This window comes from Xenopus laevis, chromosome 5L, assembly GCF_017654675.1.
Source record: "Xenopus laevis strain J_2021 chromosome 5L, Xenopus_laevis_v10.1, whole genome shotgun sequence".
NCBI classification, from domain to species: domain Eukaryota; kingdom Metazoa; phylum Chordata; class Amphibia; order Anura; family Pipidae; genus Xenopus; species Xenopus laevis.
In genome coordinates this window covers 24,672,567-24,690,565 of record NC_054379.1, presented here as the reverse complement: position 1 = coordinate 24,690,565, position 17,999 = coordinate 24,672,567, and the positions used below count along the sequence as shown (strand labels likewise).

The window sequence follows — 17,999 nt, the reverse complement described above, 5'->3', positions numbered from 1 at the left end:
GTCTAGGGCTGGTACAGAAGCCCAAAACATAATGTTCAACATTTCTAGCTACTTCTTTAGTTAAACTTTCCTTGTCCTTTAAAATATTTTATTTGCTTTGGGTTTATTATATGCATAATAAACCCAATGTGTTTCAACCCCTCCTCCCAAATATCAGGGGGTCTTCATCAGGGGCGCTGAGCCTGCAATTCAGACACCCACTGACTTACCTGAACAATCAGCATTGTTGCCTCTAACCAGATTGCCTCTAGATGAAGATTGGCACAAAGTTGATTCATTGTTTGGTCTAAAACTGGCAGGGGAGGAGTCGTTTCCCAGACGATACGCAAGAACCACCCAATGAAGGAACAGCTGTCAGTGCAAAGTATAGAGGGAGATTGACGCATGCAGACAAAATGTGCACAAAATGATACATTTATTGAAAGTTTTTTTTTTTCAGTTTTATACAAAAGAAGGTTATGTACAACACAGTACTGTGTTACTTGCACAACTTCTCCTGGGGAACAAAACCCTGGAAAAATCAAAAAGAAAATCTTTTATTCCCCTCCTCCCCAAAACACACACAAGCACAAGAAAAATAAACTCCTGATTAACTGAAAAGCTGAGAAAGAAGCGACGTCAGCAAACAATAAATGTCACTTCTCCCTGAGGAGCTCGGTATAAAATCAACAGCAGCAAAAAGATTGGTGTTCCCCCCCCAGTGTCTGCCATTACTGTCCCCATGCACCCAGTATAAGTGGGTTCTACTGGGGCACTGGGAAATCAAATGCGGCCTAAAGGTTTATTGGGACATATGAACTGCAACAGGGAGGCGGGAATAAATCTTCAATGAACAGCTTGGCATGGAGACACCGGCCAATGGTTCATCAGACTGCAAAGATATCAATAACATGATTCAGTCAAAGGGGTGCCATTCCTGGGAAACTATTCATCAGTTAGGGTAGGACTACATGGACGTTTTTGGCACGACCCAACTCGCTGCGACAAGTCGCATGCAACAGAAATAACGTAAGAGATAAAATTTCGCATGGTGTCGCATCATTGATCCAACGCAACACGACTGTCAGATGCACACGCAGCAGCCAAAACGTCGAAAACGTCCATGTAGTCCTACCCTTACCCCAACCAGACAGCCTAAATTTGCAGGTTTGACTGCCGCTAGTCTACTCTACTACTGGAAACCTCTAGTTGCAGTTATCTCTCATCTTATGGTGGCCCTATTGGAAACTGCCATCTTTTAGCTGGATTCCAGCATCGGGTTGACTGTAGCCATCTTGGAAATCTGTAGGGTCTGCTGTTCTGTAAGAAACCTCTGGTACGTTTGCAGGACCAGCCAGGTGCTGGTCTACCGCTGACCAAGCAACAGCTAAGAGATGTTATTAGAAGTGCTACAACCATTACACTAAACTCCTACAGAGCCCTCAGATTAATAGTATGACTAAGTGTTGCTAACACGAAACGCGTATGGTTATATAGTTGACATAAATAATTGTACTTATCTCTACTCCCTGGTGGAAGATTGCCTTTATTCGAGTGTCTGCTCTACAAATCTCTGGTTTGAAACGCTCTCTCAGATTAATACCCAGGAATGCTCGGTGATACAGCCTCCTAAGGATTAGGGCTAAGGGCAGATTCACATGCAGGTTACAGTAGAGAAACTGCAAAGATGCACTTATACAGTCCATACAGGGTTTTTGAACATTTTTAGCTTGACTCCTGCTCCATTAAGCAAGAAATATGCTGTGCATCAAACACTCATTAATCTCCCACAATAGACAGGCACCTGGATGTTTTTTCCTGCAGCTCTTCTCCCAAGTTTGTGTACTGCACCCACTGCTAATGGTCACTAGGAATGCACCAAGTTCCAGGACTTAGCCAAAACTCAGCACTTTTTGCATGATTCTGATTTACCCAAACCTTTAAGGTGACCATACACGGCCCGACAAAAGCTGCTGACAGACCAAGTAGGTAGTTTATTGGCCGTGTGTGGGGCCCTCCGACGCGCTTCCGCAATCTATATTAGCCCGAAGGTTGGGCAGATGTTGATCAGACAGGGTTAAAAACCCCGTCAGATCACGGACTACATCTGTTCGTTGCGCCCTGCAATCCGATCGCCCATATTGCCTGCATTATGATCAGATAGTCGTCGGATCAGCTCAATATCACCCACCTCAAGGTGGGCATATTGGCGAAATCGCCAAACAAGCGGATCTCTACGTGTAAGGTCACCTTTAGAGGCCCCTTTATCCAAGGACGAATTTCTAATTCATGTGAATTTTTTTTAAATTCGAATACACTCACAATTCGGCCGGGAGGATTTTTAAGAAAAAATTTGAATGGCTAATATTCGATTCGAATGTTCCGACACGAAAATTTTATCGTATTCGATTCCTACTAATCTAATTTTTCTCCAGAAAAAAAAGCTTGAATGTCAGGACCTCCAAAGACCTCTGCCTTTGTACATGCACTCAGCAGGTTTTAGGTGGAAATATACGAATTAGGACTGTTTCCTAATTCTTACATTCCAATTTAAAATCGAATAGGGGGATGAAAACTTGAATGCGTGAATTTTGAAACTGGAAAATTTTAATTTACTATTTGATCCTTGATAAATCTGCCCCTTAGTGTTTAACTAATGCTCCAAATTTTTGTATATGGATTTGGTGCACCCCTCATGGGTACACTGAAAAACCTGTGTGTGAGAAGCGTTACACCCAATGCAGTACACTGCCCCTATGAAACCCCTTATCAGCCTATCACCAATCACCAGCCTGGTGGGAACAAGTCATTCTCTTTCTATTGGAATTTATCTAAACCATATCGGATACCATTGTCTAATCACCCACTGTCCTGTTGGGTTTTACAGTAGCCAGACTGCAGGATCCCAAAAACAACTTTCTGCTTAGGTAAACAGAGCGGAATTTGTTTCCAGAGTTTTCCCTTGAGGAATAGATTTATACAGAAATTCTAGATGGCACCCTATGTCACAAACCTGTTGAATCAGCATTTAATCCTAACAAGTGGCACCTAGTGGTTGCAGCAGGGTTGTAGCACTCTTGGCATACGAGTACAGATATGGGACCTATTATCCAGAATTCTCCGAACATGGGGTCTTCCAGATCTTCCTGTAATTTTGGAACTTCATACCTTAAGTCTACTAGAAAATCATTTAAACTTTAAATTAACCCAATAGGCATGGGTTGATTGCAATAAGGATTAATTATACCTTAGTTGGGATCAAGTACAAGTTATGGTTTTATTATTACAGAGACAAAGGAAATCATTTTTAAAAATTTGGATTATTTGGATAAAATGGAGTCTATGGGAGATGGCCTTTCCGTAATTCGGTGCTTTCTGGATCACGGGTTTTCGGATAATGGATCCTATACCTGTAATAAATTTCCTTTTTCAGCATTGGGAAAATGGGAATCTGAGATTTGGCCAAGATTTAATTTGCTGGTCAGTTACACAGCCCCCTCCCCTCCACCAGGAGGGACCAATGTACTGTGCAGGAGCGACAGTTTAGTGTTATTGCACAGATCTGACCTCAGTGTTTAGGATTGAGGGACAGACAAGTGAAGTAAATTATTTTATTTTTAGGGGGTCTCTGCCTTTCCCTACCACCCCAGAAAGGATAAGGGACAAAGACCCCCAGTTCTATTGTGGAAGATCAGCACTCACAGATACTTTTTCCTTTATTCCAGACCTACCATGGACTGCATGTTAAATACAAACACTGGATCGGAAATGCAGTTCTACAATATGTGACCTGTGAAGGGGAGCAACCAGATGCCACATAACTGTGATGTGGCCCGGAAAGGGGGGTGGTGACCAGGCGCCACATAGATGCGCAGTGGCCAGGAGGGACGCCAGGTAACTACGATGTGGCCAGGAGGGGAATCTCGTAACTACGATGTGGCCAGAAGAGGCGCTACACTGATTTATTCATCTCTGCCTTCTATAACTACAACCTGAATGTATGTTGCGCAGAGCTGGGCATAATTGGATTAGGCACTTTCCCATTGACTTTGGAAGCTGCAATACCTGCACAGCTAATAAACTTACTCACAGGATCCATCAAACTAAGCAATGGCAAAAGGATTCACTTGCATCCCGAGCAGAGAAACTACAGGAGAGATGCGGCTGCTGCACAAAAGGGATTAACTGCCAGAAACCAGAGCAGAGGGTGGCTGAATGGGTTAATAGTTGAGTAAAAAAACTCGCACACCAGCAAACCAAACACAGCACAGACTGTACAAATCAAACTGGAAAATATATATATATTTCTCTTCAACCAAAAGCACGCTATTAACCCCCAACACGCTTCTGCGCCAACACCCTGAGTCTGATAAGTTCTGCCCATTGCCAACCCACCCCCAGTCACGTGCCATTGTCTTCCCACAGACTCACACAACTTGCACACACAGGGTTGCAGCAGAAATGACACAAAGATGGCTCCTGTCCTCCGTGATGGAACGTGGCCAGCCATTTGTACCCTAATTACAGTACTTGTGATTGGATGGGCACTGAAATCCTGTAGTGCTCCTCACTAAGACCCCTGCAAAGCAATACAATATTGTGCATGAGTGTATACATTCCCATCAGAGGGATGTATTGGCTATACAGACAGTAAAATCTCCTCGCCGTAAAAACAGAGGCATCACAAACCCTCAATACATAAATACTGAGACTCAACTATTAGAAAAATATAGTCTTCTCTTAGGGAATTTTAGTGTCCCTTCTCCTTCTGTTTTCCTAGCAATGGCTTGTTGGGGGCTCTACAAGTATATCTAGGGGCCCATATGTGATGCTTTGCCGGGTAAACTTCAACACAGAATACCCAGTGTCTAATGCCAACAGCAGGCCAAGCCCAACATGAACAGGTAGAAGCCCAAGTCTAATCACACAGGCACAGTGCAAATCCTCCTCGCCTGGTTCCAGCGCCGCCCCTGCGGATCCCAAAGAGCGCACTCCAACAGGGCGTTGGCCTTTCTGCTGCTGTAAAGTGGAGAAAGACACGAAGGTTTAGAGCTCTTTGGCTTGGGGGGGGGGGTGAAGCAGCGTGACCCCATCCAGATAACTACCAGTCCTTGTGCCACGGCACCAGCCGGAGAGGATTAAAGAAACGTGTGAAAAAGGCAACAATAAATAGGTTTTGAGTCAATAAAGTGTGGGGCCACCCACCCTGCGCTTTAGTCATTCTTGTTGCTGTTCGACGTGTCCAAATTAACCACTTGCAGCTCAGTCAGGTTACTGCCGCTGGACTGCTGCCCAATAACTGTCATCTGTTAAGGAGACAGGGAGCAAGAGTTTAATATTGGGCCATATAGAGAAAGGCACATGGGCAAAACCCAGAAGATCAATCACAAACTGCCCCTCCACTAACTTGACTGGTTCATTGACCTTGCCGGACACCCGTGTAGGTCAGGTGACTACTGCTCCGAAATGCAGCAGTGAGCGCTGGTCCAGCCATCTTGAATATAACTGGAAGGGGCAAAATGGAGTTGTTTGACACCCACACAGCTGAGCCAGCTAATTGGCCGGTGTACCACCAATGAGGGATTGGGGCAAAGCACAGGTTAATGGTGTGTTACAACAGCAAAGTAGTGTACCCGGGAGGCTCCAATGCAGAAGCAGAGACCAACCCTTCCACCCCCACCAATCAGGCTAAACATCATTTCATGCACTGGGTCTGTTCCATGTGCAGACACTGAAGGGGGCTTCCCAGCAAACACATTACCTGGTGGAGCTGTACTGCAGACACAGGTATCTGGACAGTGCCAGGGGGAGCAGTGAGGAAAACTTGCTGGACACCCCCTGTGAAAGCAGTGAGAGAGGCAGGTGAGAAGGCTGAAGTGCAGCTAGAAATGTGCCAGCGGATGCAGAGCCAAACCCAATTCCTTACCCTGTTCCTGGGTGTGAGAAACTTGCATTTGGGGCGCAGAGGAGAAGGCATTGAGCACAGCGAGGCCCCCATCGGTTAGTCCTTGTGTAGGGGCATACATTACTGCATGGGGACTGGGGTACATCATATGACCACTCACTGTTGTGGGCACGGAGGAGGTCATGATGGCTGCAGGCAGTGTTACTGAAGAGAAAGAAACAGTTGACTTGAGACCTCTGATATAGGCCTTGCCAGTCACTATGAGGCTTGTATTGTGGCACTGGCGTATAAGCACAGTACTTGGGGGGGGGGGGGTGTAATATGCCCCTAAGAAACCCAAAATAGATTTTAATGTGTGAAAACCTGGGAGAATGGGCCAGAGTACAAAAAACATTGAGCACTTATGAGGGCTGCAAAATTAACATACGTCCCTTTAATTAGAAACTGTATGATTTGGGAGTGACTAGTAGTGCAATATTGGGAGATACTCTATAGACCTTGGGGCAGCACTAGAAGATGTAAGGGGGGGGGGGGCGGACTACAGGGTCTGAGGGTGCTGGAATAGCACGGGGAAATGAAATATGGACTGTGGGGGGGGGTTGGAGGAGAAGAACAGGAAGGTGCTATAAGGAAGTGAGGGGGCTGTGATAGTACAGGGAGGGGTTATAGGGATCTGGGGGTGCTTAGATAGCACAGGGGCACTATAAGGAAGCGAGGGTGCTGAGGTAATACAGGGAGGTGCTATAGGGAGGTGTGTGCTATAGGGAGGTAATATAGGGAACGGAGGAGGTCACACATGCTTACCTGTTCCACTAGAGGATGTTTGCACCAACTCTGAACTACTGTCACTGGACGGCGATGCCTGAGCTGCAGAATGGACCTGAATAGCCTGGACAGGTACCTGCTGAGCTACAGCTCCCCCTGCTACATGGGAAGAGAAGATGTAAGAATGACGGTAATGTTGATGGCGCAACTTTCAAGTCAGTTCTGTGGGGAAACCACACCCCTACATCTGGCTCATACACTGAAACAGACCCAATCCTACATACACAAAAGCACATTACATCCTCTCATATATTCACAGTTAGGGCCCCCAAGGCTCCTCCCACATACGCAATTACAGTTCCTTAGTTCCTCCCACACTCCCTTACCTGACATAAGAGTGAAGCCTGCGGGAATTTGCATTAATCCCCCTGAGCTCATAGCTCCACCCTCAGTTTTCAGCACGGTGCCGTTGGCGCTGGTCACTGGTGCCAGGTAGTTGGTGATGGGAAAGGAGTGCCCGCTGCTGACTTGCATGGAAGTGGAGGTGGTGGGCACTGTTTGGATGTTGGATGTGCCTGGAAGGTTGGTCACGGTGAATGCCGGCTTTAGCGAGTCCTGTGGGTGACAATTCAGCTAGTGATGTGCGAGTTTGGGCCCAAATACACAGAACATTTGTGGGTTAAGCTCTTCCTTCCATCTGTAACTTTACTTTGCCTCAGTTTCACCTCTGGAAGCCTGTATTTAGAGAGGTACAACTGGTTCGCCCACCCCTTTTTGAGATCTGAGATGAAGGAGGGCGGATGCAGGTCGGGAGCAGACAGGTCAGAGGGTCAACTTTTTGTTCACCTGCACATCACTAAATTCAGTGCTCAGGAACCAATTAACCCTTTTAACTAAATGTGCACAGTTATCTTTCTAAGGTATATGGCAGCTTCTGTTCATATTTTATACACAGGTATGGGATCTGTTTTCCAGAATGGTCAAGACCTGATAGGGCATCTTTCCGTAATTTGGCGCTCCATATCTTAAATCTACTAAAAAAAAAAAAAATGTAAACATTAAATAAACTCAATAGGATTGTTTTGCCTCCAATAAGGATTAATTTATATCTTATTTAGAAAAAGTACAAGGTACTGTTTTATAATTTCAGAGAAAATAGAAATTTTTAAAAATTTGAATTAATTGCTTATAATGGAGTCTTTGGGAGATGACATTTTAATTGGAGGTTTCTGCAAAAAGAGTTTCCAGATAACAGAGCGAGAGAAAAATGAAATCATTTTAAAAAATTAGAATTATTTGCTTTCCAGATAACAGTGGAGTGGAGTCATCGCGGGGGCATTTTTGTGTATTTTCCAGTCTCTTGTGCTTTGAGGGAAATCAAAGGTGGTGGCAAGGGGACAATTTGATGAGTAACTTTAACTACCCCATTTGAGAACTCAGGAAAATCTAAAGGGCTTACACTTTTTATTTAAATACGAGACTGGAAAGACGAGTAACAAAAAGTAGCAATAACAATACATTTGTTGCCTTACAGAGCATTTGGTTTTAGAAGGGGTCAGTGACTATGCCAAGCTGACACACAGACGGGAGAGGGGCAGTGCCAGTTTCACACAGAGACACAGCACAACTTGGATAAAGGAAAACTTCCGAAGTGTTTGTCTGTGCAGCTGCAAGGCCTTCTGGGTAGACAATGGCACTTCCTGGATGACTCCAGCAGGAAGTCTGGTGCACGTGCAAGTTCTTGTTTCCCTTCATCTTAACTCCAGGAAGAGGAGGAGAGTGGCAAGAGCACCCCCGCCCATTTAGACACCAAGATAACTTTGCTGTCTGCATAGCATTAGTCATGTGACACTCCCCCTACAGCCAGTCCCAGTCACCGCAGGGGTCACATATAGGACTGCTGCACGGTATACACACCCCGTTTGTCCCATTACCTTGTATTGATCCTTTCTTACAGCATGGAAACGGGCCGAGACTGGTTATATGGTTCTGAACTAGTGGGCTGTATTTGTGTGCAATTAACCTGCACTGGGACAGTAGGGAATCACTTCATGACAATGCACAGAATTCCTGAAAGGGAAAATATCTACCCTTTCTGACACAGTCAGTAGGGGGATATGTAGGAACCAGGCCCAGACTGGCAATCTGTGGGTTCTGGCAAATGCCAGAGGGGCTGCTATAAGGTCCCATAGAAAGTCAGTATTCAGTGGTTTGGTAGGGGCTGTGTTGGGCCTCTGTGTGGGCTGATTGGGCCTCTGTGTATCTGAAATGCCAGGGACTATTTTAATTCTCAGTCCGGACCTGGTAGGAACAGTGCAGAATCAGTCTGACCTGCCAGAGATAAATATAAATGTATTATTGTTACACACACATACCTGATTCCTCGGAGTAATAGGAACCAGGAGACTCCAACAAATATTTCCCAAGATTCCTTATACGATATGGGCAGGCAGAAGATGCAGGGGGTTAGAGTAAGGAAGGTCTGGGAGAGGGGCACTAGGTTGGAGGATGAGGAAGGCAGAGAGGCCCATGGAGCATGCTGTGTGTTTACTGATCTGGGCCGGCCCATGATTCCATTTGCTTGGCCGGCAGCCCCTCCCCTCCTCCCACAAACAGCTGCAGCGTATAAGGAATGTGGAGGGGGGCTGCCAGGAGAGCAGCTGAAGGGAATCCACTCCTTATAAGGGCAGGAGGCAGAATCAAAATTTTATCAATGAGAGGTGAGAGAGAGTGAGCGCAGCTGTGCCCCGTCAGCCCCCCCAACACCTGTCCCTTGTCTGTCGCCCCCCCCCCAGCACAGGGGCACATGGGATGAGATGCACTGGGGAGGGTTTAATGAGGAAACTGCTCTGAGCCTCTTTCTGCTGCACAAAGAGCAACAAAGTAACCAACCAGTCTATAACCTACTGGCCAGAATGTTGCCCATTAGCTAACTGCCACAACATCAGGCACAGCCTCCAAACCAGCCGGCAACCTCTGCACCAGGGGTCTCCAACCACCGGGCCACGGCGCAGACAGTCCTGAACTGGGCCACAGAGCCTAGCCTGCAATTGGACGCCGGCGCGCCCGAATTGGACGTGCAGTTGCCACTCCTAGTCCTTGCAGAAAAATTTTCCTTTACACCGGTCTGTGGGCCAAAAAAGGTTGGGGACTGATGCTCTGCACCATCAGCCACCACTCCAGCGTACAGATCATCACCCACTGCTTCAGCACTCAGATCAACTGCAATACCCCAAATGACTTCTCCAGTACCCAGACCATAAGTCACCAATCCCATACCAAACAGGACATGTGCTCCAATGACAGGGGTAGAAAAGAATCCTCTTCTCTTTCAAGATTAGGAGGGTGCCGATCCCTCTATCATTGAGCACCGGCCACTCAGTATCCGGAAAGGCCAGGGTGTGCGGGATTTGGTTATTATTGTTACATGTCTTCAATAACAGTGGGCCATACACTAATGTATCTTCGGGTTTGGTACAAAATTAATGGATTATTGCCCAGTATGACCACCCACTAAACGGCTGATTTGTTTGTTTGACCCCCAAGCCAACTATTGGATCCATATTAAGACCAATGCTCACCATGAGAGGACTGCATTAACAAGCTGATATAGCCCTTGGCCAACAAAATGAACTTAATGCACCAGCCTAAAGGTTAGACTCAAGAACTCCAGAACAGTAATGATCCAGGCATTCAGAGGTTTCACAGGGGCTCCCCATGTGGGATTTTGTTAGGCGTGTCAGTGGCACTGCACATCCTCAGTGAACTCTTGGCTGCTGGGGAGAAGCTAAACGTAGGAGTTGTCAGAAATCATCAAACAGAAAAACTAGGTTCATCTGTCATAGAAACTGATGTTACAACGCTGATTATGAATAAATTCTTATGCAGGCTGCACTTGTTTTTATGCTGCCATCTACCATGACTCTAAATTCATTCCTAATCAGCCTTGTATTGTGACTGTTATATTGTTTATATACTATATATTGTGAGTGGGTCGTGAAGCTCAGGTAAGTGACAGCAGCCCAGAGCATGTGCAGTGAATCAGCAGAAAAGAAGATGGGGGGGGCTATTGGGGGTATCTTTGAGGGCACAGATCTTCCCTGCTAAAGACCTGCGGGGTCTCTGGGCTGGTACGGAAACTCAAAATATAATGTGCAGCATTCCTACCTTACTTTTTTTGTTAATCTTTAGTTCTCCTTTAAGCTGGCAGAACCATGCAGAGGTCCTGTTATTAGCCTGTGTATGACCACCTTAAAGGGGAACTATTGCGAAAATGCAAAATTAATATAAGCTTCATCATAGTGAAATAAGAAACTTTCAAAATACAATTACAAATTCTGTACCATTTCTGAAATAATCAAGTTTATCTTCACTATTCCTCTCTCTTCATGCAGCACTTGGGTGTCAGATTAGACAGATCCAATATATCTTATAGGGGGCTCCTTTTGCCTAGAAGATGTATTAGAGCTCACTCTATAAAAATCACCAGAAATCCTGTCTCTCTACATGCAGAATTTGTGCAAAAGGCAGTTATTTTGTTAAATTTTGTTTGTGTTGGAATCAGTTATTTGAGTGAGCTCCAATACATCTGTCAATGAATATCTGACCAACTTCTGCTTGAAGACAGAATGAAGAGAAACAGATGCTGAGAGAGGGATAGTGAAGATAAACTTGATTATTTCAGAAACAATGCAGAACATTTAATTGATTGTATTTAGAAAGTTTCTTATTTCAGTATGATGAAGCTTATATTAAATTAGCATTTTCGCGATAGTTCCCCTTTAAATCCAATGCACACATAAAATCTGTACATTGAACCCTCCCAGCACTCACCTTGGTCTCCCCGCTGCTGTCAGACTCAGATACCTGGTAGGTGAGGTCGGTCTCCTCAAAGCCGGTGGCACTCATGCGCTGGTCAGTAGAGGGGTCCGAGCGGGGAGGAGAGTCAGGGGAATTCAGGCAGGTTTGGATCAAAGCTTTCCCCGTCTCGCTGGTGATCATGGGCTGCAACTTGCGCGTGGCAAATGTGTACACATGGCCGGTCTCACTGGCAACTAACAGCAGCACCTGGGTGCCAGTCAGGGTGGAAAGCTCATAGGCCTGTAGGGAGAAGAAAAAAGGGGTTAATGACAAAGCGAAGTACACTGCAACCCCCCCCAACCACAAGGGACAGTATTGCTCCTCCTCTTACTCTCAGAGAAACAATATGGCATCTCCTACCCATATGTAGAAATACAAACAGCCAATTAGAATGTTCTTGAAAGACAGGTCTATGGGCCCACAAGTACTAGTCAGCTAAGGTCATGCCTGTGGGTACAGAGATCATACAGGTGGAAAAGAGAGTTCTGTAACCAGTAAAAGAGTCAGGTTTGTAACTATGGAAGTGGGCCCCGAATAACCACACTTGCCACCCTGACCTAAATCTGTACTTAAAGGGGTTGTTCACCTTTAAAGGTCATGTAAAGCCTACATGTTCCTACCATGTATACAAGTTGGGTACATCTCCCTCACCCAAATGGCATTATTTGTACTTCATATACACCCTCCGTTTGCCAGCGTCTTTACATTTTCCTAAAACAAATAGCAGTTTCCAACCCGGGGCCATTTTCCCTCTGACACATCATCAGTCCATTTATATCTGCAAAGAGCAAATAAGGCTGTAAAGGTCACACAATTGAAGAATGCAGGCTAACACAGGCAGAATTTACTAGGATTCAGCACTGTAATGGTTACTCTGAGCTAAGGAGAGCGGGTTAGGATTTAAAAATAGGAGCAGACAGCTAGAGCAGAGTTTCTATGGGAACCAGCAATGCCATCTCTTCATTGGCTGTTAGACTGGAGGGTGTGTTTCTTAATCTGAGTTGAGAAGAACTGAGCATGCTCATGAGCCATCAACCAAAGCAAATTCCTGAGGGAGGGGGCAAAGTGGGTTAGAGTAGCAGAATGAATCCTAAGTGATTAAGTGGAGCCTTACCATTAACCATTGAACAACCAGAGCGTCAGTTTTCTAAAGGTTTCAAAGAGGCTGTGATTAAATTTTTGAGTGAGGAGTTTACATGTCCTTTAAATTAACTTTTGGAATGATACAGAGAGTGATATTCCAAGATAATTTGCAGTTGGTTTCCATTTTTATGGTTTTTGAGCTATTACGCTTTTTATTCAGCAGCTGTCCAGTTTGCAGTTTCAGAAATCTGGTTGCTATGGTCCAAATTACCCAAGCAACCGTGCATTGATTTGAATAAGAGACTGGAATATGAATAGGAGAGGGGGTGAATAAAAAGATGAGCAATAAAAATAGCAATAACAATAAATTTGTAGCCTTACAGAGCATTTGTTTTTTAGATGGGGTCATTGACCCCCATTTAAAAGCTGGAAAGAGTCAGAAGAAGAAGGCAAATAATACCAAAACAATAAAAAAGAAATAATGAAGACCAATTGAAAAGTTGCTTAGAATTGGCCATTCTATAACACTTTTAAAGTTAATGTAAAGGTTAATCACCCCTTTAAATCATGTCCACCCTGACCCATCCGCTTCAAGCACAAAGCAGTTTGGATATCCTCTGTATATAGTTCTGTTACTCAGAACCAGCCTATCTGCACTACTCCCTACCCTTATGGACCCAAAGTCGACTAATGGCAGTAACTTGTTGATGGGTCAGTTCCTCCTAGGCCCAAAGTGTACTAATGTCAATGACATGTTTAAGGGTCCCCCCTAGGTACAAAGACTACTAACAGCAGACAGTCATGAAGAGGGGGTCAATATCAGACCCTGGGGGTGTGACTTATGTCTGTGTAGGACACAGGAAGGGGGCGAGAGGCAAGTTCTGCCCCTGATTGAAAGTGTGTGTGGGGGGAGCACTAGAAACACTTGAGTAGTCTCCGCTGTTACTCTCCCCCCACCCCCATCTGTGTGTGTGTCCTGCACTCGTCTACATCTGCTTCTTGTCTCAACCTTAAACCCCATCCCACCCGGGCCCTGCATAGAAATCTGACCAGGCCCGGACTGGCAATCTGTGATTTCTGGCAAATGCCAGAGGGGCTGCAGTAAGATGCCATAGAAACTCACTATTAAGTGGGTTGGTAGGGGCTGTTTGGGCCTCTGTGTACTTGAAATGCCAGGGCCTGTTTTGACTACCAGTCCAGACCTGAATCTGACTGAGGGGCCGTCTGGAGTGGGAGTCCCAGGTGGGCCAGGAACCTGGAGAGTTCAGCCCTAACTAAATATATTGCTACAAACACACACAGTGTACTCCCTGCACTAACTTTGTATCACATGGTGCAACACTGTATCCCCACTCCCTGCACTGACATCACATGGTGCAATTGGTTCAGACAGAAATGTAAACATCAATGTTCCCTGGGAGACACTGACCTGATCCTGAGCCCCCCCCACCAATCATCCCATGATAGTCACTGTTCAACTACACAAGCCCAGACAATAGCCAGTGCCCCCCCCCCCCAATGCCATAACATATTACCTGATCTCTACCTCCCCCAAAACCATTGCCATCCTTCCATACACTACATCCCGCTATATAGGCCAGTCTAGCGTCACCAGGAGACCATAGAGACACCCCTTAACACAAATCCCCCATGCTACCTTCCATTCTCCTGCACTCAAGTGTCTTTACAAATCAGATTTTGTATTATTGAGAATTCAGATTCCTCCCCCTGCTGGCACCAACAGTACATTCCCCTCACCCCATGTGACTGATCCCAAAATATCTCCCCCCATGAGTCTTCCATTTCTTCTACATGACCCCATCTTACTCAGAGCATCATATCTACATCCCAAATCTTCCCCTTTACATCCTTCTACATAGTCCAAATCTCACCAACACTCTGTCCTTCATCTACCAACCAGGCAGACCCTTCCCACCCTATTATTCCCTTTCATGTGTATAGCACCTACCTACTCCCCAGCGCTGCGCAGAGATTATACATCATTCCCAGTGAGTTTATAACCTAAGGTCCCTATAAGATTCACACCATTCCCTGTCCCCAGTGGGCTAACAATCTAAGGCCCCCATTTCAATCTCTTTAGTCCCCGTTCTAGTGAGCTTAAAATCTAAGGTGCTTATTACATCCTATTCAGTACCTGCCCCAATGAGCTTGCAATCTAAGGCACCTAACACATTCCCATCAGTCTCTTCCCCAGTGAACTTGCAATCCAAGGAACCTAACACATTCCAATCAGTCTCTGTCCCAGTGAGAGTACAGTCAAAGGGCCATATCACATTCCTAGCAGACCCTACCAATTGAGCTTACAATCTAAGGTCCCTTTACATTCCCATCAGTCCCTGTCCCAGTGAGTTTACAATCTAAGTACCCTATCATGTACTCCGTCACTCTCAGTCCCAATGGGTTTACAATCCAAGGTCCCTAGCACAGTCAAATACACAAAGGGCATTTATATCAGAAGTCAACCACCATGTCTGTTTGTATTTGGGGTGTGGGAGAAAACTGGGGTACCTATAGGAAACCCAAGCAGACATGGTAAGAACACTCCTTCCAGATAGTGCCATGCCTGGAATCAAACTGAGGTCCCCAGTGCTGCAATGCTACACTATCCCACTGCCCACTATAACCCCTACACCCCCGGTGGTATTTACCTTCTTCATGATGCCAGTTTTGCGCTTGCTGAAGGTCGTGTAGCGCCGCAATTTGTTATCAATAAATTCCATCTTAATCTTCACTCGGCCCCGAGTTTTCTTCCCAGGTTTGGCCCCTGACACTGTTCCACTAGCCCCTGGGTACCCCACAACTCCTGCTGCCCCCCCTTGTTCTGGCAGCTCCAGCTCATTGAGCCCCCTCTTTATCCCCCGCCCAGGAGGATCCTCCTCTTCCCCCGAATCTGAGCTCCCTGAACTACCGCTGTACTGGCCCCCAGGGCCCCTAATACCTGGGCACCCAGCCCCATTTCCTGCCCTGCGGGCCAACCCCAGCCCTCGGCCTGACCCCGCCACCCCGGCCTGGTTACTGGGCAGCATCCCTTGGGGGCATGGGGGGTGTGCCCCAATATTCTGCCCACTCCTGGGATAAAATTTACTAATCTGCCCTTCCTTGTGCAAAACCCACTTGTGTATAATGCTGTGAGGATAAGAGTTAACCTGCCCCTCCTGGGTAATGACTACTAACAATCTGCCCTGTGCTAAAAACTTATATGTTCCCGCTGAGCCTTTTCTTAGGGAAAATGTCTTTCTGGTCCCTTTACTTGGGTACAGTCGGTTAACTGGCCCTTCCCTGTATAGAATCCTGCAAGTACCGCTCCCTGGGGGCTACTGCTAAATATCTTCCCCTCTAGGCTCCTCACACCTGGGCTCCCTCCTTGCAGATATGGTTCCCCCTCTACCGGAGCTGTGGTTCGTCCTGTGGCCTGTGGTTGGCTCGGGAGCCCAGTTTCCCCTCTACCCCAGGAACTTGGTTTGTTCCGGTGCTCCCTGCCCGTCCTAGATGCTTCGGCTGGTTTCGTTGTCCTCCGTGTCACTGACGGATTTGGTTTGTTCCGGTGGCCCTGGCCGCTCTCCCTCTCCCTGACCGGCCTGTCTTACTGTGGCCGCAGCTTCCCCGCTCTCCCTATTCCAACCAATCACATCCCGAGCCGCATCACACTCACACGCGCGATTCCCACCAGCAGAACTTGTAAATGGGATTCTTGCGCGTTCTTTGCCGGAACTATTTCCTATTAAATGCTACTTTGGCGGAAGAATATCTTCCTTCTTTAACTGCTCGCGAACTATTTTCTCCCTTATAAAGCGTTACAATGTTTCCTTTTATGGCAAAGCCTTTCCTTATATGGTGAGTCACCGCGCCTCGCTGCCATTGGCCCAGGGCCCGGGTACATCACTTCCCTGATTGGCGGGAAAGAGAAGTCAGGGGGTGGGTTGTTACTTCCTTTAAGGGCTAAACGAGAGTCACGTGGGAGGTTAGAGGTCAGCTGTCCTCTCTTAAAGGTGCCCGAGTCTGAAATATCTGAACAGCTGTGTGAACGCCATAGCGCAGGGGGCTTGTGGGAAAATTAAAACAGAGAGACACCGGGTCCGTTCGTGCGTTTTCGGGAAACCAGAACTCGCCAGGTCCTCTTCCCTATAGTATTAGCGCAGGGGGCTTTATGGGATATGTAGTTTGTCTAACATGCCTCAGAAATACACTCCCAGCAGGATTAGTGTGACCCATGCGTTCTGCTGGCAAATCTATCATCAGAATTTCTTCTTTCTTTCGACAAAGAAACACGAGAAAGAAGAAGTAGGAAACTGGCCGTAGGAGGGGCTGTAATTGGCCCCATGTGCAAATCCAAACTGTCAGCTCACAGTCCCCATTTACTGAAATGTCTCGACTTTCTCTTTGATCTCCTGCACTGACTCGAGAAAAAGATACAAAGTTTCTGAAACAATTAAAATAAGAGGCTTTTTTTTGGCAGAGAACACCCAGCAGCTGCACTTGGATACTTTTGTAAGAATTTAAGATAAGCAAAAGAAACAATTGTAACTATTTAACATAAGCAGGTCTCTTGGGAGAACTGAGACTCACAGCTTAAAGGGCAATTCACTTTCATTAGCTAAACTGTTATAACACATAAAACATTGCACTAAAAACTCCCAGAAATGTGTTCAAACTTTCATAACGTGCCTAATTTTTGTAAAATTGACATGGTAATTAGGGGGTGTGGCCATAAAACGGACATGGCCAAACAATTTTCAACAATCTGTGCGCGCCACAAGTTTTTGTCCCTCTCTTCAATTTTCAAATGTTGCATGTGGCCCTAGGCTTAAATCCAGGGTCGGCCTGGGCCCCACCGGGACAACTGTCTGGGGCCCTCTCCGACCCCCTACTGTGATCCGCCGAGCGCGCTCGGCGCATCTGCTTGAAATGTGCCACTCGCGCTCCTGCATAAATGGCGCTGCGTGCATGCACAGATGGCGCTGCGCTGCACCTAAAGAAAACTTTTTTGGCACAGACACAGTATGGCACACACAGGCACAGTATGGCACACACAGACACAGTATGGCACACAACAGACACAGTATGGCACACACAGACACAGTATGGCACACACACACAGTATGGCACACACAGGCAGACTATCAGGGCCACTCTTATTAGAACAGTACATAATATACTATGTACAGTGACACAAGGCCAGTGCTGTCCCTACAGTCTGTATGAGGTGTGAACAATGCAGTTTATCTCAGTTGTGATACCATATTAAGATTACATAAAGGTAAGCAGTCACGGCAGCCAGACTTGAGTGGAGGATCACACAAGGGTCAGATGGACAGTACTGCACCCAGGGGTAACAAGTGCTGCCGTATGGTCACTGTACACACAACACCACCTACACTAGAGACTC

The 17,999-nt window shown here is 46.3% G+C and overlaps 1 protein-coding gene across 2 annotated transcripts; it reads right to left on the bottom strand.

The window, feature by feature from the left end:
• Positions 1-398: 398 nt before the first annotated feature.
• Positions 399-16,428, bottom strand: srf.L (serum response factor L homeolog). 2 transcript variants are annotated; one of them, XM_018261689.2, is made up of 7 exons: positions 15,262-16,428; positions 11,516-11,749; positions 7,036-7,264; positions 6,689-6,808; positions 5,906-6,088; positions 5,741-5,817; positions 399-5,285 (listed from the first exon to the last, which is right to left on the bottom strand). In XM_018261689.2, the coding sequence occupies exons 1-7, from the start codon at positions 15,637-15,639 to the stop codon at positions 5,193-5,195; spliced, it is 1,314 nt and encodes a 437-aa protein (XP_018117178.1). In that variant the 5' UTR covers positions 15,640-16,428; the 3' UTR covers positions 399-5,192.
• Between the last annotated feature and the right edge of the window lie 1,571 nt (positions 16,429-17,999).

Coding starts and splice junctions, on each gene's coding strand:
- srf.L (XM_018261689.2), bottom strand. CDS start 15,639: ATGCTGCCCAGTAACCAGGCCGGGGTGGCGGGGTCAGGCCGAGGGCTG. Junction 7,265..11,515: donor AGACCGACCTCACCTACCAG/GTATCTGAGTCT, acceptor TGTCACCCACAG/GACTCGCTAAAGCCGGCATT. Junction 6,089..6,688: donor AACATCCTCTAGTGGAACAG/GTAAGCATGTGT, acceptor CTTTCTCTTCAG/TAACACTGCCTGCAGCCATC.